At 49.7% G+C, this 22,004-nt stretch overlaps 9 protein-coding genes across 12 annotated transcripts; 3 read left to right on the top strand and 6 right to left on the bottom strand.

Annotated features, from left to right (window-relative positions):
* Window positions 1–2,589: 2,589 nt before the first annotated feature.
* On the bottom strand, window positions 2,590–4,068 carry FVEG_11506 (hypothetical protein). The gene is made up of 2 exons (XM_018900788.1): window positions 3,698–4,068; window positions 2,590–3,640 (listed from the first exon to the last, which is right to left on the bottom strand). Exons 1-2 carry the CDS (start codon window positions 3,743–3,745, stop codon window positions 3,002–3,004), a joined length of 687 nt encoding a protein of 228 aa, XP_018759120.1. The 5' UTR covers window positions 3,746–4,068; the 3' UTR covers window positions 2,590–3,001.
* Window positions 4,069–4,568: 500 nt separating this feature from the next.
* FVEG_11505 (hypothetical protein) lies at window positions 4,569–6,444 on the top strand. The gene is made up of 3 exons (XM_018900787.1): window positions 4,569–4,929; window positions 5,105–5,497; window positions 5,564–6,444. Exons 1-3 carry the CDS (start codon window positions 4,905–4,907, stop codon window positions 5,779–5,781), a joined length of 636 nt encoding a protein of 211 aa, XP_018759119.1. The 5' UTR covers window positions 4,569–4,904; the 3' UTR covers window positions 5,782–6,444.
* On the bottom strand, window positions 6,193–8,816 carry FVEG_11504 (hypothetical protein). The gene is made up of 6 exons (XM_018900786.1): window positions 8,111–8,816; window positions 8,030–8,059; window positions 7,083–7,247; window positions 6,961–7,034; window positions 6,651–6,909; window positions 6,193–6,600 (listed from the first exon to the last, which is right to left on the bottom strand). Exons 1-6 carry the CDS (start codon window positions 8,333–8,335, stop codon window positions 6,598–6,600), a joined length of 756 nt encoding a protein of 251 aa, XP_018759118.1. The 5' UTR covers window positions 8,336–8,816; the 3' UTR covers window positions 6,193–6,597.
* A 100-nt stretch (window positions 8,817–8,916) lies between these two features.
* On the bottom strand, window positions 8,917–9,830 carry FVEG_17040 (hypothetical protein). The gene is made up of 2 exons (XM_018906280.1): window positions 9,664–9,830; window positions 8,917–9,600 (listed from the first exon to the last, which is right to left on the bottom strand). The coding sequence occupies exon 2, from the start codon at window positions 9,548–9,550 to the stop codon at window positions 9,404–9,406; it is 147 nt and encodes a 48-aa protein (XP_018759117.1). The 5' UTR covers window positions 9,551–9,600; window positions 9,664–9,830; the 3' UTR covers window positions 8,917–9,403.
* Window positions 9,831–10,143: 313 nt separating this feature from the next.
* On the top strand, window positions 10,144–12,624 carry FVEG_11503 (hypothetical protein). Its single transcript, XM_018900785.1, has 2 exons — window positions 10,144–10,992; window positions 11,045–12,624. Exons 1-2 carry the CDS (start codon window positions 10,367–10,369, stop codon window positions 11,493–11,495), a joined length of 1,077 nt encoding a protein of 358 aa, XP_018759116.1. The 5' UTR covers window positions 10,144–10,366; the 3' UTR covers window positions 11,496–12,624.
* Window positions 12,625–12,752: 128 nt separating this feature from the next.
* On the top strand, window positions 12,753–14,973 carry FVEG_11502 (hypothetical protein). The gene is made up of 4 exons (XM_018900784.1): window positions 12,753–13,705; window positions 13,766–14,170; window positions 14,222–14,374; window positions 14,425–14,973. Exons 1-4 carry the CDS (start codon window positions 13,336–13,338, stop codon window positions 14,640–14,642), a joined length of 1,146 nt encoding a protein of 381 aa, XP_018759115.1. The 5' UTR covers window positions 12,753–13,335; the 3' UTR covers window positions 14,643–14,973.
* Window positions 14,974–15,306: 333 nt separating this feature from the next.
* On the bottom strand, window positions 15,307–15,562 carry FVEG_17039 (hypothetical protein; the record flags this gene model as incomplete). Its single annotated transcript, XM_018906279.1, has 2 exons — window positions 15,307–15,417; window positions 15,497–15,562. 2 exons carry the CDS (start codon window positions 15,560–15,562, stop codon window positions 15,307–15,309), a joined length of 177 nt encoding a protein of 58 aa, XP_018759114.1.
* A 566-nt stretch (window positions 15,563–16,128) lies between these two features.
* On the bottom strand, window positions 16,129–18,314 carry FVEG_11501 (hypothetical protein). Of its 3 annotated transcripts, none has more exons than XM_018900783.1 (2): window positions 18,072–18,314; window positions 16,129–18,018 (listed from the first exon to the last, which is right to left on the bottom strand). In XM_018900783.1, exon 2 carries the CDS (start codon window positions 17,935–17,937, stop codon window positions 16,372–16,374), a length of 1,566 nt encoding a protein of 521 aa, XP_018759113.1. In that variant the 5' UTR covers window positions 17,938–18,018; window positions 18,072–18,314; the 3' UTR covers window positions 16,129–16,371. The 3 variants fall into 3 exon arrangements, with proteins under 3 accessions (XP_018759113.1, XP_018759112.1, XP_018759111.1); XM_018900782.1 differs by having other exon boundaries at window positions 18,079–18,314; XM_018900781.1 differs by having other exon boundaries at window positions 16,129–18,314.
* A 128-nt stretch (window positions 18,315–18,442) lies between these two features.
* Window positions 18,443–21,615, bottom strand: FVEG_11500 (5-methyltetrahydropteroyltriglutamate-homocysteine methyltransferase). Of its 2 annotated transcripts, XM_018900780.1 has the most exons (4): window positions 21,468–21,615; window positions 21,191–21,308; window positions 20,978–21,135; window positions 18,443–20,918 (listed from the first exon to the last, which is right to left on the bottom strand). In XM_018900780.1, the coding sequence occupies exons 2-4, from the start codon at window positions 21,261–21,263 to the stop codon at window positions 18,849–18,851; spliced, it is 2,301 nt and encodes a 766-aa protein (XP_018759110.1). In that variant the 5' UTR covers window positions 21,264–21,308; window positions 21,468–21,615; the 3' UTR covers window positions 18,443–18,848. The 2 variants fall into 2 exon arrangements, with proteins under 2 accessions (XP_018759110.1, XP_018759109.1); XM_018900779.1 differs by having other exon boundaries at window positions 21,191–21,615.
* Between the last annotated feature and the right edge of the window lie 389 nt (window positions 21,616–22,004).

Below are 22,004 nucleotides of genomic sequence, written 5' to 3'. Positions count from 1 at the left end.
TTTGGAGGAGTCTGATTGGATGGGCTATGTTGTGACAGCGCCATGCCGCTGTCCAATACAACAAACAAACTGCCGATACAACGCCTAGCAAAGCCATAATCAACAAACCAAACTCCTTGCTCTTTGGACCTGTACTGTACTGTACTGTAAATTGTTTGCCCCTGTATAATTAGAGCATGTCTCACGCGGCAACAGCGTTAGGCTCGGATCAGGTGCTTGCCGTACCGTCCCGATGATCTCGCATCCGCTGCTTTAGCTCACATCACACTTAGCCTCGTTCCTTGTTATCACATCCCACCAAAGTCTCCTCTTCTCCCCCACGCAGAAGCAAATCCTCCCTGCCCAGGGTTTGGTGGGTGATTGTCAGCCAAGGGATCGATCCACGAGGGAAGATCCTCTTAGTTCCCGCTATGAACATGAATATGAGGACACGAACAATGAGACGAGACGGCACTTTACTTTTCTTGCCCTTGCTTGATGTTTTGAGTAAGGGGGAGGAAACAATTAGTCTTTGTTGTGCTTTGACCCTACGATTCTCCTGATTAATCTACCGATACATTAGTGTATACTTTTTTCTTTTCCTGAATCCTCTCGTATTAATATTGTTTTGTGAGCTGTCACCTTGTTGAATCGTGCTTCGAGAAGCGGTCAGTTATGGATGCTGAGTGTCAGTATCAGAGTCAGTGAATAGATAGATAGATAGATAGGGCCGGGTAAAAGAGATAACAACACGCCTTCGACTGCACTGCAATGCGTGTGCGTTCTCTCATGCAGCCTTGCCCTGCTGCATATGCATCTCGAGTCGTTGGCTCGACTTGACTCTTTTATCCTACACCGATGAATGTGTTTCAAGATTCTGCTGCACTCAAGCTTCACCGCATCGGACTCAGCTAGCCATGGCTGTAACTGTAGCCATACAGGCCCTTTAGCCGGCCAGCATACCGCCTTTTGAAACCAGCCATGCAGACATTCTTACTCACAGCAACGACACTAATAACCCTCATGCATGCACTTTCCCAATATTCAGGTTATACAGACAGACAGACAGACGGACGGACCTGCTTATATGCGCTGGCTTGCAGTTGGCGCGCATTTCTCCATCGTCAAAGTGTTGAGCTGGCGGGTCTGACTTACACGACAGCAGCTGCTATATCTGGTCTGGTCCCTTGCAGCTGTCCTTGGGAAATGAGTCACAAATGAAAATTTTTAAATTGAATTCTGTGACGTGATGTGACTGTAGGGTGTCACAGCTTAGGCGATGGATATTTTTTTCAAATTGGGTTGCTGTGGTTGTGGTTGTGGTTATGGTTGTGATTACGGCAGCGGCTTGATTGCGGTGAAGTGAGGCCATCTACGGATGTGACTATCCGGTGTGAACAACAACACATCGGCCAAACCTGCTTGTTTCCCCTTCTTCACCGCGATGACATCGGGTAACTCAACTTTCGGCCGAGACTAGAGTTGTTGCCCCGTGTCACACTGCTTCTGAAGTATTGGTCGTTGGGCATCGCTCACCATGAGGCAATATGTGCTTCAGGGTAGGCCGCTATATTGACATGATATGTTGAACACATTGCGGATGATAGTAGTAGGTCTGGAGGCGCAATCGTCGGTATCCTGGATGAACTCTGAGTTGGGCCCGACATAGTATTATCCGATTGATTATTTGATGGTATCTGACGTGAAGATATATCTGTTGATGCGACGAGATAAAGGAGTTAGTAAGAAGAAACTTGCTTTCAGATATCGTATCGATGGCACATGCCCAAGCAAACAAACAAATCTGCAGCTCGTAAATTGATTACAATACCATCTCCACGTAACATCTCTACCACAGTATTATGAAAAGAAGCATCAAGTTATACTGTCCTTTTCGCCGGTAGCTACTTATTCACACACTCAATGAACAAAAGACACACAGTTATCCGCATCGACGGCTTCTAGACAAGACGAAGAACTGGATCATACTTAAAACTAGAGCATATGTTATTCTGGAACCTGGTATGTTGAGGTTGAGTTCTAGTCAAGGCCTTAACTGGATCATTCACTTTAGCTGAACTTGTGTATAGATAGACATAGTGGTCAATATCCCTGGGGATACAATATTCTATAAGTAGAAGGGAGAATACGACGAGATTAAGTATAAGGAGATCAATCACTACATGAGATGATAAGTCAGCACATTACATGCTGACCATCGACCTATATGTTAACTATTGAGTTCGTGGACTTGCTCGTTGAGTAACTCAACGGCAGGTAAGCACACAGTAAACACTGCAGTATCCTTCACAAAGAAGTTGGGCAGGACAGAGTATTCTTGATATCTGGTTCTAGTTGGGTTCCGCAGTTCCTACATCTATGCACTTATCATCAGAACGTCAAGTCTCAGTATTCAGTGACACGTTTATAGCAGAACTGGAGTGTTGGTACATCTCCCAAGGAGGCCCGAGGCATTCGTAATGAGCTCAACTTGATATTAGAACATATGAAAGCATGAAATTGGTGAACTTTTTGTAATGCTCTCACTGTTTGTGAAGTTGTCGCATAATGAGCTTTGGACCTGGTGCTCAGTGACTCTTCAAGACCAAACCGTAAGTTCATGTTGCTCTTCCAAAGACTGCAATACGCTACAATACTGACTCTCGAAGCACGGCCAGTTGGAAAATCCAGAACATGCTAACATCACAAGCACGATGTGTAAAGGAGACATGTTATTCACGCTCATCAAGTGCCCAGCTGATCGAAGCCGGAACAAGACCTCACACAGTGGCCACAGCAAATAGGTTGAAGTAGCATTTGAAACATGGTTTTATATCTCGTCGTAGTGAAAACTACGGGCAATGCGATGCCAACCAACCCTATAGCCCTCAACAAGTCTTTTTAGGATCGAGTGTAGCCAAAACTGTAGATACGCCAAACTCCCCCAACTCCTCCCATGATGAAGAACAACTGGCATCTTCGAGCAACAACTAACCAAGCAAGTATCATCACCAAACCCACACTAACTTCGAAGTGCCTCTAACCGGTTGCGCATCTGGTCCATCATAGCTTCTGGATCTTCCTCCTCCTCCTCTTCCTCCTGGGGTTTCTGTGGCTCCGGTACAGGCGCCACAGGGAGAGTGGGCTGCTTGCGGTCCTTGAGGATCTCTCCCAAGACTTTGTCAACCTCTCCGTCGGCCTCCTCGTCCTCCATGAGCATATCGCCGTCAGCAGGAAGCGAGTCCTCGACCATCTCCTCGATGATGCCGGCCTTCATCAACTCCACACTTAGTTCTTGCATGGTACCAGCCAGTTCCGGTAGACGGATAAGCGAGTTGACATCCTTCATGATACCGACACTCGCTCGAATGGATCCCTCAATCTTTCGTACAGCAAAGGCCTCCTGTACCTGCATCTGCACTGAGTTGAGCTGTGCCTTGGATGTGATGAGGCGTGCTGAGGTCTTTCGGGCGCGAACGAGCTCCCGAGCAAAGTCGCGAACTTCTTGTTGGGCTTGCTTGGCGCGTGATGGATCGCGCTGGGCTCGCTTATCGGCTTGGAGGATAAGGTTCTTGGTCTTGTATTCGACTTGTTTCACAGTCTGGATGTCTCGATCGATCTTGCGAATGTTTTGCCTCATCAACGCATTGCATTTGCGCATCTACAGCCAGACATATTAGAACATGATGTGGAATCTGGTATAGACCGGTGTATATACCTGTGCCTGGGGATCAGGCTTCGCGAAAAGAGATTTGAATGTTTCCATGTTGGCGGTTGGATGGACAAGGGAGTAGGAAATGCCCGCGCCGATGACGCAGCTGCAAAGATGGCCAAATGGCGGAGTAGAACCCGTGTGGAGGTGCAAGTACGGTACAGTACAGTGATCTATATGTGGGAGCTGATAAATCCGTTAAGCCGTCCGTAGAACTACCAGACTTCGAAGCGTCTTGATGTCGTCGAATCAGCCGCAGCCAGTCGTTGATGATGTTGGGTCATGGTGGTGAGGCTCGCCCGATACTAGCCTCAAGGCTGAGGTGATAGGCAGGCCGAGGTTTAATTGGTTCACGAGCAAATACAGGGACCGGAGGGGTTTTAGTGAGAGGTCTGCTGAAAGCTTCCCTGGAACCTGGCGCTAAGATCAGCACTGGCTCGCCTCCGGTTCCAGCGTGAGGTGCTTACCCCGCCATGGGTCGAACGCCGGCCGCGTGTAGGTAGGACTAGGCTGCCATTGCTAATCCAGAGATAAAGAGCCACTTCAATCAATGGCCTTTGATTGTTTAAAGGGGATTGTTATCGAGTCTCATGCAAGGAGCCTAAGAATTGAGCCAAAATCGCACCGGATTTACATATGGATACGTCTCGTAGCTGCTTGTACGCAGCAAACCTCCAACTGAGGTGACAAAGCTCCAGCACCTTCTAGGAGCTACAGCCCAGTAATAGTGGAGAAAAGCTGGCCACTTTCAAGGGGCGGGCAAACGTCAGAGCGGGCCCTCAAAAGTTATGGTAAGGGAGTACCTTGACTAACACTATAACTTGGGTGGCAGCTGAGGTATCTGCTGATCAATTGCCCCTCTATTCTCTCCCCTTCTTAGACATTCTACCATCCCGCCTGTGACCAGACAAACGTGCGAAGCCTCAAGGCGGATTGATTCACTTTAGGTACTAAATTGTACTGCCCACTGCGTACGCTGCTACCTTAAGGTAGTCTAGGTACAGAAGCTAAAGCTGCACCTCCTCCGCCCACCAAAAACTCATCCATTCCGTCTCCATTTCTCTTTCTCTGCTGCATCTGCTACATCTGCATCTGCAACATCTTTTCGCCTTCTTCTCCTTATCTCTTCCTCCCTCTCTCTTCTCCGTCTGGTTTTCCTTCCTCCACGTAACTTCACGATACGATAAGATACCCTTTTACTTCAACCTTCACAATGTCTGACACTGTTTACCCCGAAGGTATGTCATTGCTCGTTCCTGCCTAGCCCCAGCCTTGTGCTCGTATTCCCCCTCCCTCTCTCGATGCTGCCTTCAAGATGCAACCTACCGTTAATCTTTTCCTCGGCTGCCATCTTGATCGTATTCTGCGCATACACCCAGTATCACTTGTAGTTCAACCACTGACCATCCGCAGTCCTCTGGGCCCAGCGATCTTCCGTCGCCGACGCCTCCAAGAACTTCATCTACCTTACCATCTCTGTCCCTGATGTGCCCAAGGACAGCCTCACTCTCGACCTTCAGCCCACCAAGCTCACATTCACCGGCACCTCATCCACTCTCAAGAAGAAGTACCATGTCGAGCTCGAATTCTGGGGCGAGATCGACCCCGCTGAGAGCAAGATCAACCACACTGCCAAGAATGTTGAGATAAAGCTGCAAAAGAAGGAGCTCAAGGAGGAGTACTGGCCTAGATTGCTCAAGGACTCCAAGCGCGTCCACTTCCTCAAGACCGACTTCGACAAGTGGGTTGATGAGGATGAGCAGAACGAGGCCCCTGAGGACGACTTCTCTCAGTTCGGTGGCATGGGTAAGTCTATAACATATCCCAATTGATTGCGCCTCGCAGAACCCTGTGACTAACAAATTTCAATAGGCGGCATGCCTGGTATGGGAGACATGGGTGGTGACTTTGGCGGTATCGACTTCTCCAAGTTGGGAGGTGGCGGTGCTGGCTTCCCTGGTGCCGAGGGCGCCGGTGATGAGCTCGACGAGGAGGATGACGACGACGACGACATGCCTGCCCTCGAGGGCGACGATAAGAAGGAGGCCGCACCCGCCGCTGCCCCTGCTGCCACCGAGAAGAAGGACTAAATATCTCAATCATGAATGTTTGACGTTGCCAAAGAGGAGCATTTCTGAACTACAGTACAGGATGAGGCTGTGTAACTTTGGCGTTGTGCCGTACCAAGGCAGGCGTATTTTTCGGATATGTAGTCACGACTACATTGCCCGTTACGATATGGAAGAAAAAAATGGAAAAACTGTTAAGCCCACGCACGGTGTTTACTATTGTGTTGAAAATCTGGTCAATGTGATCGTCAAAATGTTAGCCTGGTGATTTCAAGGCTCGTGCTTGAGGCAGGTCTACGTTTGGACCCCTTCATGACTTGCTTGGCATGGGCGTCGCGTTAGAATTATAAATGGCGATTGACCACTCAGACACGAACAAGTTAATCAGTCTCGGTTCAGAGACTGGGATGCCTCAACAACGAAGCATGATTCTGGAGAAGATATGTCGAATCCTCCGTATACTTTATCATAGGATGCATGTCATCATATCTGAACAGAGATTCGTGTATGAAGCGCTTCTTATTCCATCTGTTGTACAATACACTTTAGTTTCCAGGTCCCTCGGTTGCTGTTAAGCAACGTTGAGACATGGCTACCGAACTGATAAGTTCGATGCGTCAAGGGTGAGAACTGAGACCAAACAGTAACAAATGCAAAACCGGCTGCTCCGCTGTTCGACCCCGAGGGCCTTTCTTCCTCTTTCATTTCGGATCAATCTGCTGCAGCACTAAACCGAGTAACTACCGTATCCATCCGCAAAATGTCCATAAAATACCAGGTCCCTTATTCTGTAGTTTATCATTGTCTCATGCCATTGTTATGGCGCGTTTGACGAATTTACTAGCATCAAGTTAGTATCAACTGTGTAGATCAAGGACAACATTACATACAGCGATCTCATCCATGTCAGCATCACCAGTAGCAGCTGGTGCGGGTGCAGGCGCAGCAGCAGTGTTACTGGCCTCAGGGGCGGCCGAGGCGTCAAAGTAGTCAGCCATCTCCGAGTCGAGTTCCTCCTGGGTCTTCTTCGCGGGACGGCTGTTGCGACCACGGCGCTTCTTGCCAGCAGCTCCCTTGGCAGCGGCTCCCTTGGCGGCACCGGCGTTGTGTTTGTCAGCCGCAGCGGACTTGGGTTGGGCCTTAGGTTGGCTATGTCACTGGTCAGTGGCTGTCCGGAATGGGGGAGCATGATTCACGTACGTGGTGCGCTCAGCAAGCGTCTTGACAGTAGGAATGACCTTGTCAGCCTGGGCTGCGCCGACAACGATCTCGATCTGTTCAGATTAGTTACTGATGCGACTCAAGGTGCCAATATAGCTCACCTTGATAGGTCGGTTGTCGACAAGAAGACCATTCAATTTCTGGAAGGCCTTGCTAGCGCCATCGGACTTATGGAAGGTCACGTTTGCGATACCGCGGCTTTGAGAGTTAGGGCCGTAGGAGAGCTCGACTCGCTTGATGGGACCAACGGATTGGATGAAGTACTCCTATCGGGGGAAAATAGCGTTAGTCTTCCGAAGTGTAGTTGAACAAAAATCGTCATTCCGTCATCGAGCCTCGGTCGTTCCAGTTTCGGGAGAGTATTACGTCGCCAGGATTTGGAAATCATGTTGGTTGACAGCTAGCAAGCAGAGCAGTGAGACAAAGACAGAGCCCTCATTCAGCCCAGCAAGGGTTCGAGATCAGTTTAAGTGCACCAGGCCACACCCACATGGCTCTCATTCGTATAGTAACCCACAACTTGGACCCAGCCCAAGTATACTACAAGTGTAGTATTCGAGAATATGCTCAGAAATAGACAAGCAACCCGCTGTTTTCCCCAAAGAGAATTCGTTCAAGCCGACACAACTTTGTCTCAAGATCTGCGAGGGATAGCTGCTGTATGTGCTCACTGCTTGCTTGCCAAAGTAGTTGCGGTATTCCAAAAGGTTTCATCTGGAGGAATTCGCTGGCCATTGGCTGGTAAAATACGCATATCGTCATGACAAGCCTCTACCCTGGAAAGTCGGCGCTACCTAGGTGAGGAACGCTGACCAGGCGACTCCTACAGTATCATTGCGCGACAGGGGTGATCTCGACTTCTGACATAGTACCATATTCCAGGTTTTACGGAGTCAAAGAAGGAGAATGGGCGTCCGATAGCTCCAGGCCCAGGCTAAGTCGACAAACTGGTCGGACAGACGCGACGTCGAAGGCAAAAAATGAGAGCGGCGAAGGAGAACAGGTCGAACAAAGTCCGAGGGCTTCAAGGGCCGCAACGGAAACATACCTTAATCTGCTGCTCCGAGACGTCCTTAGGCTATTAAAATATTAGTATATGAACAATGGGAAGTCCGTGTTTGCGACTCACCAGATTGCTCACAATGATCTTGCTATCACTGTTGGTAGGAGTGGCCTTGGCTGGAGCAGGCTTTGCGCCGGCACCGCGTGCGGGTTTGGTGCTCTTCTGGATACCACCAACGGGTGCAGCCGCAGCAGGGCGTCCGGCACCACGACGCTGGTTGGGTCGGCGGCGAGCGCTACGGCGCTGGGCCTGGGTGATATCATCGAGAGCTTGATCGAGCTTGCCAGACATGATGATGATGATGATGATGATGTGTGTGAAGTGGGTAAGAGTAGGTCAAAGACGGGCTGAGAAGGACAGGCCCGCGAGGAAAAAGCTGTATGTGCTGTTCAAGCTGATGCAGTTGGTCAGATCAGCAGAAGATATCGAATGGCACGTGCGATTTGGTGTCAAAGACGCGATTAAGTATGGTAAAGACTAGAGCGCGATGACGGTGCACGTCGCGAATGTGGAATGGGGTTTGAAAAGAAGTTGGTAAGGCTTGAGAAGAAATAAAAGGCGCGCGAGAGGTATTAAGGCGGCCGAGTAAGAAGAGTTTGTTTGGGCTGGGTTGAGAAGTGGGCGTGTATCGGCTGAAGTTGGGAGTTGAGTGAAGTTGGGTGAAGGTTGAAAGGAAGAGGGAGTTAAGGGAAGGAGGGAGACAAAGGCACAGAAAAACACGGGGTGGGCGCTGCTTCCTGCTCCTTCTGTTGCCCTCTACTGCCTAATCAGCTCAATGCGCGCGGGTCTAGATGTGGCGCTATACCAAAGCTAGTCTCCTTTAGTGTCAAAAGCCTCGCACCGCCACACTGTAAACATCTGGCACCAATTACAATGCGAATAGGGACATGTATCAAAAGGGACAGTTTGCACGACAAGACAGAGTTTCATCACAAATACAAACGAGCGCAATTCCAAGGAGGGAAGCAAACGACCAACAAAGATGTGTTGTTTGTTCTTTGCTTAGCAGAAATCTGCCTAAGGAAGCGTGCATAGCTCATGCTAGGCAAATATGATCTGTGATAGGCTGGCGTTGGCGTGTACCATCAAATCCCCTATCCCAGTTGCCTTTCTTCAAGTCGACTGAGACAATTTCTTGGAAGAGATTCCCAGTATAGCATTGCAGATAGCTGAAAATCTCTCAGCATAAGATCCATATAATCCCCCTAGTCTAGTTGTATCGAACCCACGCTCTGCTTTCCGAATAGGCGGAATCGTTCGTCCAAAGAGTTCTCCGTAACGCCGAGCAGTCTTTGCTGCAAACTGGATATTCCCTTCTCGTAAAAAATTACAATGCGCAGTAATCGTGATACTGTGCAGTTACAGTGATTTTGACGCTCCCTCCTTGCCGGCTTCAATCGGATCTTTCGCAGCGTTGACTTCGAGGAAATGGTAGAGAACAATGAGAATCATTGCTGTAGTGCCGAAGAAAATGGCGAGTCTGTAGAGATCGTTGTCTGAGATCATATTTGCGGCGATGGAGGTGATGAACGGGAAGCTGCGTAGCCCTTGGGGAGCTAGATGATTCTCGATCAGTACTTTGGCCTGCGCGCAAGCGTTCCAGCGTTGATAGGACGAACCGGTTATTGATTCTAGAATGGAGTCGTTTGGGTAGAAAACAGAAATGAGTCAATGTTCGTAGTGACCTGTGACAATGCAGTGGGATGGACGCGACGGAAGCTGTATCTCTAGATGTTGGATATGGAGCTTCAACTGGCCAGATGGAGCTCTAAAGTGTCCGCGTTGCAGAGACAGGTACGTATTCTTGCTGGGGTTCTTAGCGCGGCCCGCAGTTGAAAGATTTCCCGACTCGCTATCCCCACTGTGAGGTTTCCAGGTGAGAATAACTTTTTTCTTTCAATATGTACGCAGTTCTTTTTTGCATTCCGGACAAGAATTACCTAGCTTCTATAGCAATAGATATGAAGAGAAACTAAACTACTGAATTTATTTTGAATAATGTAACTCATAATACTTTGCCTGGCAACAGACATACAGACAAGCACTTGTACAGCCAATTGCCCTTGAAGAAAAGTCTCGGCAGCCACGTGACTAGCTGTGACTTCATCCTCCACACCAAGGCAGCCCAGCCCACCAACTATCAGCAATCTTCGACATTCGTCTTTTTTTCAACCTAGATTTGGTGGCTTAGCCTCTCGCCATTCCCAACACGAAATCGTGGGCGTATACCTCGATAGAAACCCTCAACGGACCTCACGATCGTCCGAATCCCATCGAATATCTTTTTGATACCTACGATTACCCCGCCATCAACTGCCCATCATGCCTCCCAAGAAGGGTAAGGAGCCCGCGGCCAAGAAGGCCCCAAAGACGGTCGAGGACCGAACTTTTGGTATGAAAAATAAGAAGGGAGGTGCTGCTCAGAGGGAAATTTCGCGTATGCAGGCGAACCTCAAGAACAGTGGCTCAGCCGAGGAGAAGAAAAAACAGGCCGAGAGGGAGGCTCGTGAGCGTGAGAAGAAGGCGGCTGAACAAGCCAAGAGAGATCTGGAGGCTATGATGAACAAACCAGCGCAAGTCCAGAAGGTGCCCTTTGGTGTTGATCCCAAGACAGTTGTGTGTATCTTTTACAAGAAAGGCAACTGTGAGAAGGGCAAGAAGTGCAAGTTTTCACACGACCTTGCCGTTGAGCGTAAGACAGAAAAGAAGAACCTGTACAACGATTCAAGAGGAGAGGAGGATGAGAACAAGAAGGCCGAAACTTCAGCAGACTGGGACGAAGACAAATTGCGAAGTGTTGTTTTGTCCAAGAAGGGCAACCAGCAAACCACGACCGACAAAGTGTGCAAATACTTTATCGAAGCCATTGAGGATGGCAAGTACGGTTGGTTCTGGATTTGCCCTAACGGCGGAGATAAGTGCAAGTATAAACATGCGCTGCCACCTGGGTATGGCTTCTTTCATCAAAATATCTTGGCAATCACACTAACGTCAACTTAGATTCGTTCTGAAGACCAAGGAGCAAAGAGCAGCAGAAAAGGCGCTTATGGACAAATCACCACTCAAGACTCTCACCCTCGAGGACTTCTTGGAGTCTGAGCGACACAAACTCACCGGTACTCTCACGCCAGTCACTCCCGAGACATTCGCGAAGTGGAAGAAGGATCGCCTCGACAAGAAGGCAGCCGAGGAGCAAGCCCGCAAGGCCAAGGAGAACACTGGTCGTGCTCTGTTCGAGAGTGGCAAGTGGAGAGATGAGGAGGACTCCGACGATGATGGTGACGATGACGATGTCTGGAATCTGCAGAAGCTTCGTGAAGAGACAGAGGCTGTCCGTTCGAAGAAGGAAGAGGAGCGTCTGCTGGCAAGCTATGATACTCCTAATAATGGCACCACGGGCCAGGCAACCCCAGCAGAGGATACTCCAGCTGAGACAGCAACCGGATCTTGAGTCACCAGAGACACAGGCGTGTGGCATATGTAGTCTAGAAGACCTTGGATCTGGGATTCGTCAAGCTCTCCTAGTTGGAGCTCGCCGGGGAACAGACCATCCAGAGGCAAGCCGAGCCCTGCTGCAGACCTCACATCAGTGATTCCACGAGTGAGAGACGTGTGCAGGTCTACCATGGCGACCTCGTCATCTTGCTGAACCTCATGAGAGGAAGGATGACGTCTGTCCTCCGAGTAGAATAAATTACAGTACCAGCATACCAGCGTGCGAGCTGTCAAAATGACAACCAACACTTGTATAAACTATAAGCCACAACTGCATTCGCGCAAGAAATCGCTTGCTCCATGTGTTAGATGTGTGCATTACCATACATGGTTTACTCGCTATCATTGTGGTTGTAATGGTTGGGTTTATCCTGCCGAGTCAACTACTCTTTAAGGCATGATGCATGATGGCCAAAAGTCTCAACGGCTGAATGCATCGAGAGGCGTCGATCTTGGGAGTTTTGAGGTCCTGGTGGTGGTGATCGTTTGTGAAGCACAACAATGGAGCAGCCAAAGAGAGGTCCTTTCGTGCTGAGGTCAACGCGGTTGTCCAACCCCAAATGATGCAACCTATGATTGCGGGGTGAGGATTTACAGTGGTCGCTATTGGGCGAACGCTAAGTAAGGTTAGGTAGCTAACGAGCTACCTTACCCGGACATTGAAGTCCGCTTGATGACATGGGATACCGGGTCATAATTAGGACGTTGAGACTTGTGCTGTGTTATTGCATCCGCGGAAATGGGCCGGCGGACGTTATCTCGGCTGAGGAGTCAATAGTGAGACTATTCAAGCTCTAATATCGACAAGGATTCAAATTGAAGCCTTGATGAAAGAACGTCGTTGTCGCAGGTAGTATAAGTAAAGTCACTTCGAGTACTTCCCCAAAAACATGTGATGAACGCCCCCGGCCGGCAGATGTTGCACCCACCCACTGAGATACAGCAGCTCGCAGGGAATTGGAGGGGTCAATTACAGGGCACGGAAGCTCTAAACCATCTTCGCGAAGAGGTGTCATCGAGGGGGAGCCAGGAACCAAGAAAGAGGTTGGATTGTGTCTTTGGCGTTTGCTCGGTCAAACCCCGCGACCTTGAAACTTGGGTGGGCTGTTCCTTCCCGTCCGAGGGGCTGTTTGGTTTGGTTTGGAAGTTTGACACCGAAGAAAAGTAGCAAGTCCGGGAGGCAGGCATGACCCGTTGCCTCCCCCCCCTACTCCATTACCACTTCCTTCCCGTCAAGATCTACCTTGCCTTTCCTACCAATTAACTCGCACCATAAGGTAAGGTCAGTTCCTACTGCACATACTTGCTAGATCAATCTCCACCTTTGGCCTCAGACCTTAATCCTCCAACTCTCCTCTTCTCATCTTTTCCCATTTAATTGATCTTCTGTGTAAAGGTACTGGAATCATCAGCATCGTCGCTTCCGTTGTCGTCGCCGTCCTCTGCCGAGGGCACCCGGACGCCCGAGCCCGTGCAGAGACATAAGTCAAGAGCTGCCCACCACCGATATCCCGACGCCGCTCCGCCCCCGACCTCCGATCTGGGTCCTCTAAATCCACCCGATCATCTTTTTCCATCCAAACGTCTCTATACCTGTACTCGACTCTCCGGTGCCTCACGTCTGAATGGACCCTACGGCTGCTCTCGATAGGCCGTGTTTCGACCGCGCCTCCAATTAAAGCTATATCTCGACTATATCTATACTCTACCTCTTGGGCTGCGCACGCCCGTGTCCTCTCGTCGGTGCTCCGGTTTGAGGTCCAATCGCTCTCTATCCCGGAGAACGGGAGGAAGCAATGACCACTGGAGCTAAGTTGGCCCACCAAGATGTCACAGGCCATCACTCGCAATTGTCGTCACCATCTCCAGCAACAACTTCTGCCATCAGCATGCCTCTCGGCGCTGGAGGGCGACGCGATGGCGAGACCACGGCTTTGACTGCAACGGGTGCGGCCGTCTCTGCAGTACCCAAAAATAGCCCTTCCAACCGTTTTGTTAAACGTTACCGAACCGAAATCGCAGCCAGCTCTTCCAGCGCATTCTCTACCCTCGCCGCTTTCCCACTCGACAGCGTCAAGACGCGCATGCAGACCTACCACTACAATGGATTCCTCGACTGTGTTCGCAAAACATATCATGCTGAGAAGCTTGGCGGCTTCTTTCGAGGTATGTTGCAGCCAATTGACAGGGTGTTGTCGGTCGCAATTGACTAACCCGACATTCCAGGCGTCACAGCACCGATGGCAAGTATAACGCTTGTCCGCACCGTCTCCTTTTCGATCTACCAACGTGCCAAATACTCTTATTCAGCTTGGGTCAAGCGGAACTTCGGCTTTGATATCATTGGCCATGTTAATCGCCCTGGCACCTATCCGAATCTCTACTCGGTTGTATGCTTTGGCGCTGCCGGTGCGACCGCTGGCTCTTGTATAACCTTTCTCGCCTGTCCTTTCGAGCTCACCAAGCTCAGTGCGCAGGTCTCTGTACTGCTCGCTGAACGCGGTTCGACCAATAAAGGTAGTCACGCTGTGGCAGCTAGCTACCAAAATAAGGGCACCTTGCGGACAATGGCGAATATCATAAAACACCGAGGTGTTTTTGGTCTGTATACTGGCCTGAAGCTTCATCTCCGTGAGTGGCCATTTGAATGATGTGGTTTTTGCACTAGCTAACAATTTGTAGTTCGTGACACATTAGGCACTGCTATCTATTTTATGGTGTATGAAAGCGGGAAACAAATTGGAAACACATTGGCTGGCGATCATCCCAACAGTAACAAAGTGGCTGTTGTTGCCGCTGGTGGCATGTGTGGTTTAGTATCGTGGGCAATGATCTGTAAGTTGAGCTGCACCTCATTGTGAATTCCTTTTACTGACAATTGGCAGACCCGATCGATTCGGCCAAGAGCATTTACCAGAGAAACTCATTACTCTATTCCAAAGGGGAAAAGGTCGAACCAGCGCCAAAGATCGAATTCTTCAGGCGTCACATGTACCGTGGCCTAGGAGTTTCTATGAGCCGGTCATGCGTTGTGAACGCCATATTTTTCTCTTCATTTGAGTTTGTCAAGAAGCACATTCACCAAATGGACGATGAGAATTAACTTGACAGAATCTGCCCAAGTGCGTGTTGGTGAAATAAGCAGGAATATCAGGTGGTCAAGTGATTATTGGGAAAGGTATCTGACAATTTTGGATGGTTGGTAACCAGGAACCAAATGCAGAATCATGTATGCATTACGAATGGGCGTTATTAGGAATTAGTGATTTATCTCCAGTATCACATCTGGGTAGTCAGTTGTTTAGGGGTGAGTGGCGACATGAATACCTTGAAATAGGAGACTGGAGTCTGAAAGGGACAGAAGATATTAACGGGAACACCAAATTGGTTGTCCTCATGAATAAGAAATCTACTCATTTTATATTATACTGCCACGTTCTGCTGAGCCTCTGACATTCAGCTTGCTGACCAGACACTATGGGACTTATATAGAGCACATATGAAAGCCTCGTACCCTGAAATCTGTATGGACTTGGCTTGGAACAAGAATGGGCACCTCGGTACTTCACAGAATTGTCATGAGAAAAGAGCAAGTTATGAGAGGAGACGAGTTTACTGAATCTGGTTCATCAAATTATTGTCATTGAGCGATAAAGTAACCTCTATAGGTCACTTTCTAAAGGTTGACAAGAACCATCCCCTTTCCTTTCTTCACAACCGAATCATATGGCCATTGATACCTCCGAAAACCATTCACTTCAAACTTCTCACTTCTTCTGTTCTCCCTGTCCCTCGCCCTGCTTAGCCGCCTCATTGGCGTTCTTGTCAGCTGCAGCCTGAGCTCGCGCGTCAAAGCCGGTGTCCTTGTCACTCTTTGCCTTTTCAAGGAGTGTTAGCATTCCGCTCTATGTTCTGGGGGGACTGACTTGTATGCTGGGCATAGGGAAGAAGACTTACTTCGTTGACCTGGATACGGGCCGCAGCATCCTTGGTCATGGGGGTGGTTCCCTCGACGCCAGACATGATGAAAATTGGATTGAGTAGAGGGTTTTGTGAGGGTTCATGTATTTTTTATAGATTGTAGAGTGTAGAGTGTAGAGTGTAGAGTGTAGAGTAGTTATAAGTTAATTAGAGTAAAGTATATATGTGAAGTTGTTGTTGATGAGAGGAAAAGATATCCAGAGGTGGGAGAGTCTGGGGATGTTTATACTTTTCGAGTCACCTTCTTTTTCTCTCTGTTTGATGAGTATCTTTGGCTTGATCTTCTTGTTTGTTAGTCCTCGCTTCTTATTGCTTTTTTTGGTGGTAATGCTGTCAGTCGTTTGTTCTAATGACGGTTTGTTCAGGCATACACCAAGCAATAGCCGTCAAACAAAAGATGTTATGCTGGATCAACAATTTGCTCACTGGATAGAGACAAAAGGCCGATGTTTGATACCGATTCATCAGTCTCAAGGCACGGGAGGTAAGTGATAGATGGGCTCTGTTTGAGCTCTGGGGCTCAAGGCAGAATATCCTCGCTAATGACAGAAGCAACGCAAATGAAGGCATAGATTGTTGGTTTATGCTGGCTACAAGGTAACAATAAACGTGCTTTCGATATGTATATTCTATTGCAAGCAGAAGCAAGTAGTCTATCATCATGATCCTAGCTACTATTACCCTAATGTCAATAACATGATTACCAGAACGCCATGCTTAATCAAGACGGGCATCCTAACCCATCACCTATAACTTCACCTCCCTAAGCAACGGATATCGAAAGCAAGACAACGCCAAAAGTGCAATCGACAAGCGACCATCCCCGCTGAGTCCCAAAAAGTCAACAGTCCTTACTCCTTACGCAAACACTTCAGCAAAGGCGCAATCCTCGACTTTTTGCTCAATCCAACTCGATAGACAGGCTTGTTGATGATTGCTGACAATCCCTTGGAGGGCGTTGAGCTTCTGCTTGTGATTGTTGGTTTCTCTGGCTTCTCCTCTTTCTCGTCTGCTGCAGCATCCGAAGCTTTCGACGCCGTGTCATCGCCCAAACTGGACACAGACTTGGTAAAGATGTTTGGATCGGATTCCTTCAGTATAGAGCTTTCTCGACTTTTGCTCTTCAGTGAGGTTTCCATCTCGCTTTCATTTGCTAGCTCATCTCTGCTTTCAGACTCATCGATGTCTATCTTGGCCTTTTTCTCTGGCCGTACAGCATCTTCAGATAGCGAGGCATCGTTTGTAGATGCCGAAGGATCAATTTTTGGAATCTCCTCTGTGTCTGTTTGATCTGACTTTTTTGGTCTCCCACGTTTCTTCTTGGTTTTCGTCACAGGCGTGACAACCTCCGGTCGAGGTGTAGTTGCCTCTGTCATTGTCGTGGGCTTGTCGATGACCTTCTTCTTTGGCCGGCCCCTTGACTTCTTTGTCTTAGCCACCTCGTCAGGCTCATAATTATCAAATGCTTCTTGCATGGCTGGAAGCTCCGGTTGTTCTGGTTGCTGTTCATCCGTTGTCTTATCAATTGCAGGCTTGGGTGAGTCACCATCCCTTATCTGCTCTAGCTGTCTCGTGGCTTTTTGTTTGGGAGGCGAATCGATGGCGGAGATGACGTCAGGAGATGAATCCCACCTGTTTCCAGTGGCTTGTCCGATCGCTGCTCTGTTTGGATCCATCACACTTGAAGGCGGAGGAGGGGCGGTACTCATGAGATAATGAGCATGACTTCTGGGAGTATTGATGTTTGTTGCATCTCCACTTGACGCAAGATTTATTTCAAACTGACGGACCGGAGGGAGTTGGTAATTCTGGCTGTCGCTAGAAGGCAATTGCACGCTCTCGTACTCCAGCTTCTGGGCTTCAGTAAGCGGGTTTGTTGTAATGAAGAAAGAATCGTCTTGATTGACTGGTAATGTTGGTGGGAGCATGCTGGGTGTTGGCGCTGGCTCGGATTCGTGGTATCCTCCTTCGTTTTCATGGCTAAAAGGGATAGCAACCAAGTCGACATCGTTGGAGCCTTGGAAAGAAGGCTCTGTATGATTGCCTTTTCTACGCTTCTTGCCTGAAGGTGAACCATCAGATCGCCCAGACTTTGAGCTTGGTGTTTTTCCTAGTTTGTCCGACTCTTGCGTGTGACGAGAGTCAGAGGTGGAATCAGACTGAGCCTTCGAATTCTTGACTTTGAGATTTATCTTAGGCTTGACAGAACGTTCATCAGGTGAACTTGGTACATCCCACAGGTCGTCCATAACAGCCATGGGCGCCTTTCTTCTGCCTGGTGTTGAGGCTTGAGTCCATTCATCTGGGCTGTTTCCGTTGGTCTGTCCTCTTTTCGTTGCTTGATCTCTTGGGGACGGCACTGAGGATGGTTCAATCAGTCCCGTCACCGTTCTTTTGAAAGGTGCTGGTGTTGTCATCTCAGAGCTTGAGATTGAATGTTGATCCTGATCATGTGATCTAGCCGTCGGTTCTGGAACATATCCACGGGCTGCATCATTCTGCTCATTGTAAATATTTTGAAAGAATGACGGGTTCGTTGATGTCGTCGCACGGCTTACACCTCCAGAAGAATCATTTGTAGCTTCAGTCTGAGCTTCAATCTCGGCTGGTCCCATTGAGAATGGTGCCTGTATATTTGGGGGCGGAGAAAAGCTCTCATCCTCGTCTTCGTCGTCAGAATCAAGTATCACAATCGGAGGCATCCTGATAAATAGTGACGCATTGCGTCAGAGGTCATATGTGAAGTATGAATCCTCAATGTTGGAAGAACGTCAAGCATAAATTGGCATTATCGCTTGAAAGACAAGCATAACAAAGAAGCGCGTTGTGACGTGGGGTTCGATAGCTCATCCACGCGTGGGCACGTGATGAGTTTGAACCTCACCCCATCAGACCAAAACACGGTGGCAAGCAGTTAGTTACTCCTCCAATCATGAGGCTATCATTTTCAATACCTACCTACACAAGCACTCCTGCATTTGGTCATATCGCAATCAGTCACAGCAATTATAGACAAGGAACAAAAGTTTCATCATCATCATGAAAAATAGGTCAATTTGTTGATTTTAGACCCTCATCTGCTCCCAATTGGGAGGGTATATGCAAATGTTGAATGCTCGCCAAACCAGCCGTACCCAGATCCTAATCCACAGGTTAACTTTTAGGATTTTACCACAAACATATCTGGTCCCTTTTTTAGGCCAGTCCCAAACGCCGATGTTGAAATCGTAGCTGTTTTGAAGAACAGCCTCCACAAAAATGCTATTAACACAATCCTCATACGCCTTCATCACCGTCATCAACCTCTTATACAATTATGGGTTGGCATTTATTTGGCGTACTTGGCACGGAAGTACTTGGCGGCGTTAACCATGTTGGCAAGCGCCTCCTTGGTCTCCTTCCACTGACGGGTCTTGAGACCACAGTCAGGGTCGATCCAGAGCTGCTCGGGCTTAAGGAATTGAAGCATCTCCTCGATGCGGTCCTTAATCTCCTGCTCGCTGGGGACACGGGGAGAGTGGATGTCGTAGACACCAGGTCCGATGTGGCGAGGGTACTCAGAATCGACGAAGACTCGGAGAAGCTTGGCATCAGACTTGCTGTTCTCAATGGACAGAACGTCGGCATCGAGGGCAGCGATGGCGTGGAAGAAGTCCTGGAACTCAGAGTAACAGAAGTGAGAGTGGATCTGAGTGGCGTCCTCAACACCGGCGGTGGAGAGGCGGAAAGCCTGGACGGCCCACTTGAGGTACGCATCACGCTCCTCACCGGAGCGGAGGGGAAGACCCTCACGGAGAGCGGGCTCGTCGACCTGGATGACGTCGATGCCGGCCTTCTCGAGGTCGACGACCTCGTCACGGAGGGCAAGGGCAAGCTGCTCAGCCTGGACGGACTGGTGGACGTCGTCACGGGGGAAAGACCATCGAAGGCAGGTGACGGGTCCAGTAAGCATACCCTTCATGGGCTTCTTGGAGACCGAGACGGCGTACTTGGACTCCTTGACGGTCATGGGCTGAGGTCGAGAGATGTCACCGACAATGATGGGAGGTCGGACGCATCGAGAACCGTAGGACTGAACCCAGGCGTGTGTGGTGAAAGCATAACCCTGGAATCGCTCACCGAAGAACTGAACCATGTCGTTACGCTCAGGCTCACCGTGGACGAAGACATCGAGGTCAAGCTCCTCCTGGATCTTGATGTTCTCCTCAATCTCCTTCTCAATGAAGCGGTCGTACTCCTCAGCGGTGATCTCACCCTTGGTGAACTTGTTTCGCTGAACTCGGATCTCCTTGGTCTGGGGGAAAGATCCAATAGTGGTAGTGGGGAAGAGGGGAAGGTTCAGCTTCTTCTGCTGCTGGCTGATACGGGTAGTGAACTCGCTCTTGCGCTCGTAGTCCTTCTGTGTGACCTTGGACTGGCGCTCCTTGACCTGAGGGTCGTTGGTTCGGGGAGAGTCGGCACGAGCCTTGATGGACTTGGCGTTAGCCTCAAGCTGCTCACGGACGGAGGCAGGGCCCTCAGTGACGGCCTTGGCAATGAGAGCGATCTCAGAAGCCTTCTCGGTAGCGAAAGAGAACCAGTCGGCAATCTCGGGGTCCAGCTTCTTCTCGCTGGCAAGAGTGTGAGGGGTGTGGAGGAGAGAGCTGGATGTGGCAGCAATGACACGGTCCTTGCCGAGCTTTTGGATAGCGGTCTCAACAGTCTCGATAGCACGCTTCAGGTTGGTCTTCCAGATGTTGCGGCCGTCGACGACACCAGCAGAGAGGATGGTGTTGGAGCCGAGAGCACCGAGAACCTTCTCGAGCTGCTCGGGGTTGCGGACAAGGTCGATGTGGACACCATAGACGTCCTTGGGGAGGAGGTCAAGGTTGTGGACGATGTCACCGAAGTAGGTGGTGAAGACAATCTTGGGGATCTTGTCACCAAGGCTGGCGAACTTTTCATAGGCGGGCTTGAAGGCATCCTTGGTCTTCTGGGGAAGGTCGAAGACGAGGACAGGCTCGTCAATCTGGACAGTCTCGGCGCCAGCCTCCTTCAGCTGGGTGAGGATCTGCTCATAGACGGGAAGGAGCTTCTCAAGAAGGTCGATGGGCTCGACAGACTGGCCACGGTCGGCCTTGCCAAGGTGGAGGAAAGAGACGGGACCAACGAGGACGGGGCGGGTGTTGATGCCAGCCTCCTTAGCCTCCTTGAACTCAGCAACAGCCTTGGGGCTGTCAGTGAGCTTGAAGGTCTGGTTGTCCTGGAGGGTAGGCTTGACGTAGTGGTAATTGGAGTCGAACCACTTAACCATCTCCAGAGAGGGAACATCGACACCCTCCTTCTGGTGACCACGGCCCATGGCGAAGTACTGGTCAATAGGGTCAAGACCATCCTTGGTGTATCGCTCGGGAACGGCCTAGAGGATGTGGGTCAGCAAATTTTGTTCTATGACTCGAAGGTGAGGGAGATACATACACCGAAGTCCTGGATCTGGTGGAGGACCTGGTCGTAGAGGGCGAAGTCGTTGCTGGGGATGATGTCGACACCGGCATCCTGCTGGATCTTCCAGTGAGCAAGACGGAGGCGCTTGGCCTCAGAGAGGAGGTCGGACTGAGAGATCTTTCCACCCCAGTCTAAAGTTTGGTTAGTCGATGATGACACGAGTCAGAGATTTTGCGTGAGACTGACAAGCTTCGGTGGCCTTCTTCAGGTCACGGTTAACACCCATACGGGGGAAACCGAGGATAGCGGACTGAACCATCTTTGCGGTTGATTCAACTGCTTCTGATTCTTGGTTTGGGTATAACTGTTGTTGTCAAGTTAGTCTTTTATTTTGGATTTTTGGTTGAGAGCACGGTGCAGGCGGGGGTTGCAGCGGGGAGAGGGGCGGAGGAAATCGAGCAGGGCTGGACTGGACTGGCGGGGAGTTGAGAAAGGCAGGAGAAGTGTGAAGAGCTTCACGTACAAAGTGGTTAAGAGCCCTTATCTGTGCCAAATTGGATCAATTGAAAGATCCTTTTCGAGATAGATCAAAGGGCAAGAGTAAGATGAAGAAGAAGAAAGGAAAAGGGAAGAGAAGAGAAGTTGGGAGTCGAGAGTAGAAGAATGTTTTGAGCTTGCTCAGACGAAAAATCAGAGGGCACCAACCAAGCCAGGCCGAAAGCGGGGGAGGGGTAAAAAAGTGGTCGAAGAAAGCTACGCCGCTGATTTGATTGGCTCCGGAGCACTCCAGATATCTTACCCTTCGTCTACCCACTTCACCGATAAGTGAAGGAGTAGCTTGCCTGCCACTGACGGCCACTCTACCACTCTAGCCACTGCCACTGCTACGGGACTGTACAACTCAGGCGTGAGCCTCTAGCAACATCCACCTCGAATCTCACGTATTCGTACTTAGCGTACGAGGTGGTTGGTTGAATCGGAGGAGGCGGTTGCCGGAGTGGATTTTCAGGGCCCTTTCCACGGCTCACGGGCTGTCGGTGGGCGCTAATGGAGGGGCAGT

The sequence above is a fragment of the Fusarium verticillioides genome, chromosome 7 (assembly GCF_000149555.1).
Source record: "Fusarium verticillioides 7600 chromosome 7, whole genome shotgun sequence".
In the NCBI taxonomy this organism is placed as follows: Eukaryota; Fungi; Ascomycota; class Sordariomycetes; order Hypocreales; family Nectriaceae; genus Fusarium; species Fusarium verticillioides.
Note: the sequence above shows the minus strand (reverse complement) of the source record. Positions and strands in the feature narration are given on the sequence as shown.

What these genes read in the sequence shown, in the direction of transcription:
- FVEG_11500 (XM_018900779.1), bottom strand. Translation starts at nt 21,263, where the DNA reads ATGGTTCAGTCCGCTATCCTCGGTTTCCCCCGTATGGGTGTTAACCGT. An exon ending in GAAGAAGGCCACCGAAGCTT is followed by an intron (nt 21,136 to 21,190) that starts GTCAGTCTCACG and finishes ACCAAACTTTAG; the next exon opens with ACTGGGGTGGAAAGATCTCT. An exon ending in ACCAGATCCAGGACTTCGGT is followed by an intron (nt 20,919 to 20,977) that starts GTATGTATCTCC and finishes CACATCCTCTAG; the next exon opens with GCCGTTCCCGAGCGATACAC.
- FVEG_11501 (XM_018900781.1), bottom strand. Translation starts at nt 18,222, where the DNA reads ATGCCTCCGATTGTGATACTTGATTCTGACGACGAAGACGAGGATGAG.
- FVEG_11505 (XM_018900787.1), top strand. Translation starts at nt 4,905, where the DNA reads ATGTCTGACACTGTTTACCCCGAAG. An exon ending in TGACACTGTTTACCCCGAAG is followed by an intron (nt 4,930 to 5,104) that starts GTATGTCATTGC and finishes GACCATCCGCAG; the next exon opens with TCCTCTGGGCCCAGCGATCT. An exon ending in CTCTCAGTTCGGTGGCATGG is followed by an intron (nt 5,498 to 5,563) that starts GTAAGTCTATAA and finishes AAATTTCAATAG; the next exon opens with GCGGCATGCCTGGTATGGGA.
- FVEG_11502 (XM_018900784.1), top strand. Translation starts at nt 13,336, where the DNA reads ATGACCACTGGAGCTAAGTTGGCCCACCAAGATGTCACAGGCCATCAC. An exon ending in GCTTGGCGGCTTCTTTCGAG is followed by an intron (nt 13,706 to 13,765) that starts GTATGTTGCAGC and finishes CCGACATTCCAG; the next exon opens with GCGTCACAGCACCGATGGCA. An exon ending in TGGCCTGAAGCTTCATCTCC is followed by an intron (nt 14,171 to 14,221) that starts GTGAGTGGCCAT and finishes AACAATTTGTAG; the next exon opens with TTCGTGACACATTAGGCACT.
- FVEG_11503 (XM_018900785.1), top strand. Translation starts at nt 10,367, where the DNA reads ATGCCTCCCAAGAAGGGTAAGGAGCCCGCGGCCAAGAAGGCCCCAAAG. An exon ending in AAACATGCGCTGCCACCTGG is followed by an intron (nt 10,993 to 11,044) that starts GTATGGCTTCTT and finishes ACGTCAACTTAG; the next exon opens with ATTCGTTCTGAAGACCAAGG.
- FVEG_11504 (XM_018900786.1), bottom strand. Translation starts at nt 8,335, where the DNA reads ATGTCTGGCAAGCTCGATCAAGCTCTCGATGATATCACCCAGGCCCAG. An exon ending in AGATCATTGTGAGCAATCTG is followed by an intron (nt 8,060 to 8,110) that starts GTGAGTCGCAAA and finishes ATATTTTAATAG; the next exon opens with CCTAAGGACGTCTCGGAGCA. An exon ending in ACGCTTGCTGAGCGCACCAC is followed by an intron (nt 6,910 to 6,960) that starts GTACGTGAATCA and finishes CCAGTGACATAG; the next exon opens with CCAACCTAAGGCCCAACCCA.
- FVEG_11506 (XM_018900788.1), bottom strand. Translation starts at nt 3,745, where the DNA reads ATGGAAACATTCAAATCTCTTTTCGCGAAGCCTGATCCCCAGGCACAG. An exon ending in AGCCTGATCCCCAGGCACAG is followed by an intron (nt 3,641 to 3,697) that starts GTATATACACCG and finishes GTCTGGCTGTAG; the next exon opens with ATGCGCAAATGCAATGCGTT.
- FVEG_17040 (XM_018906280.1), bottom strand. Translation starts at nt 9,550, where the DNA reads ATGATCTCAGACAACGATCTCTACAGACTCGCCATTTTCTTCGGCACT.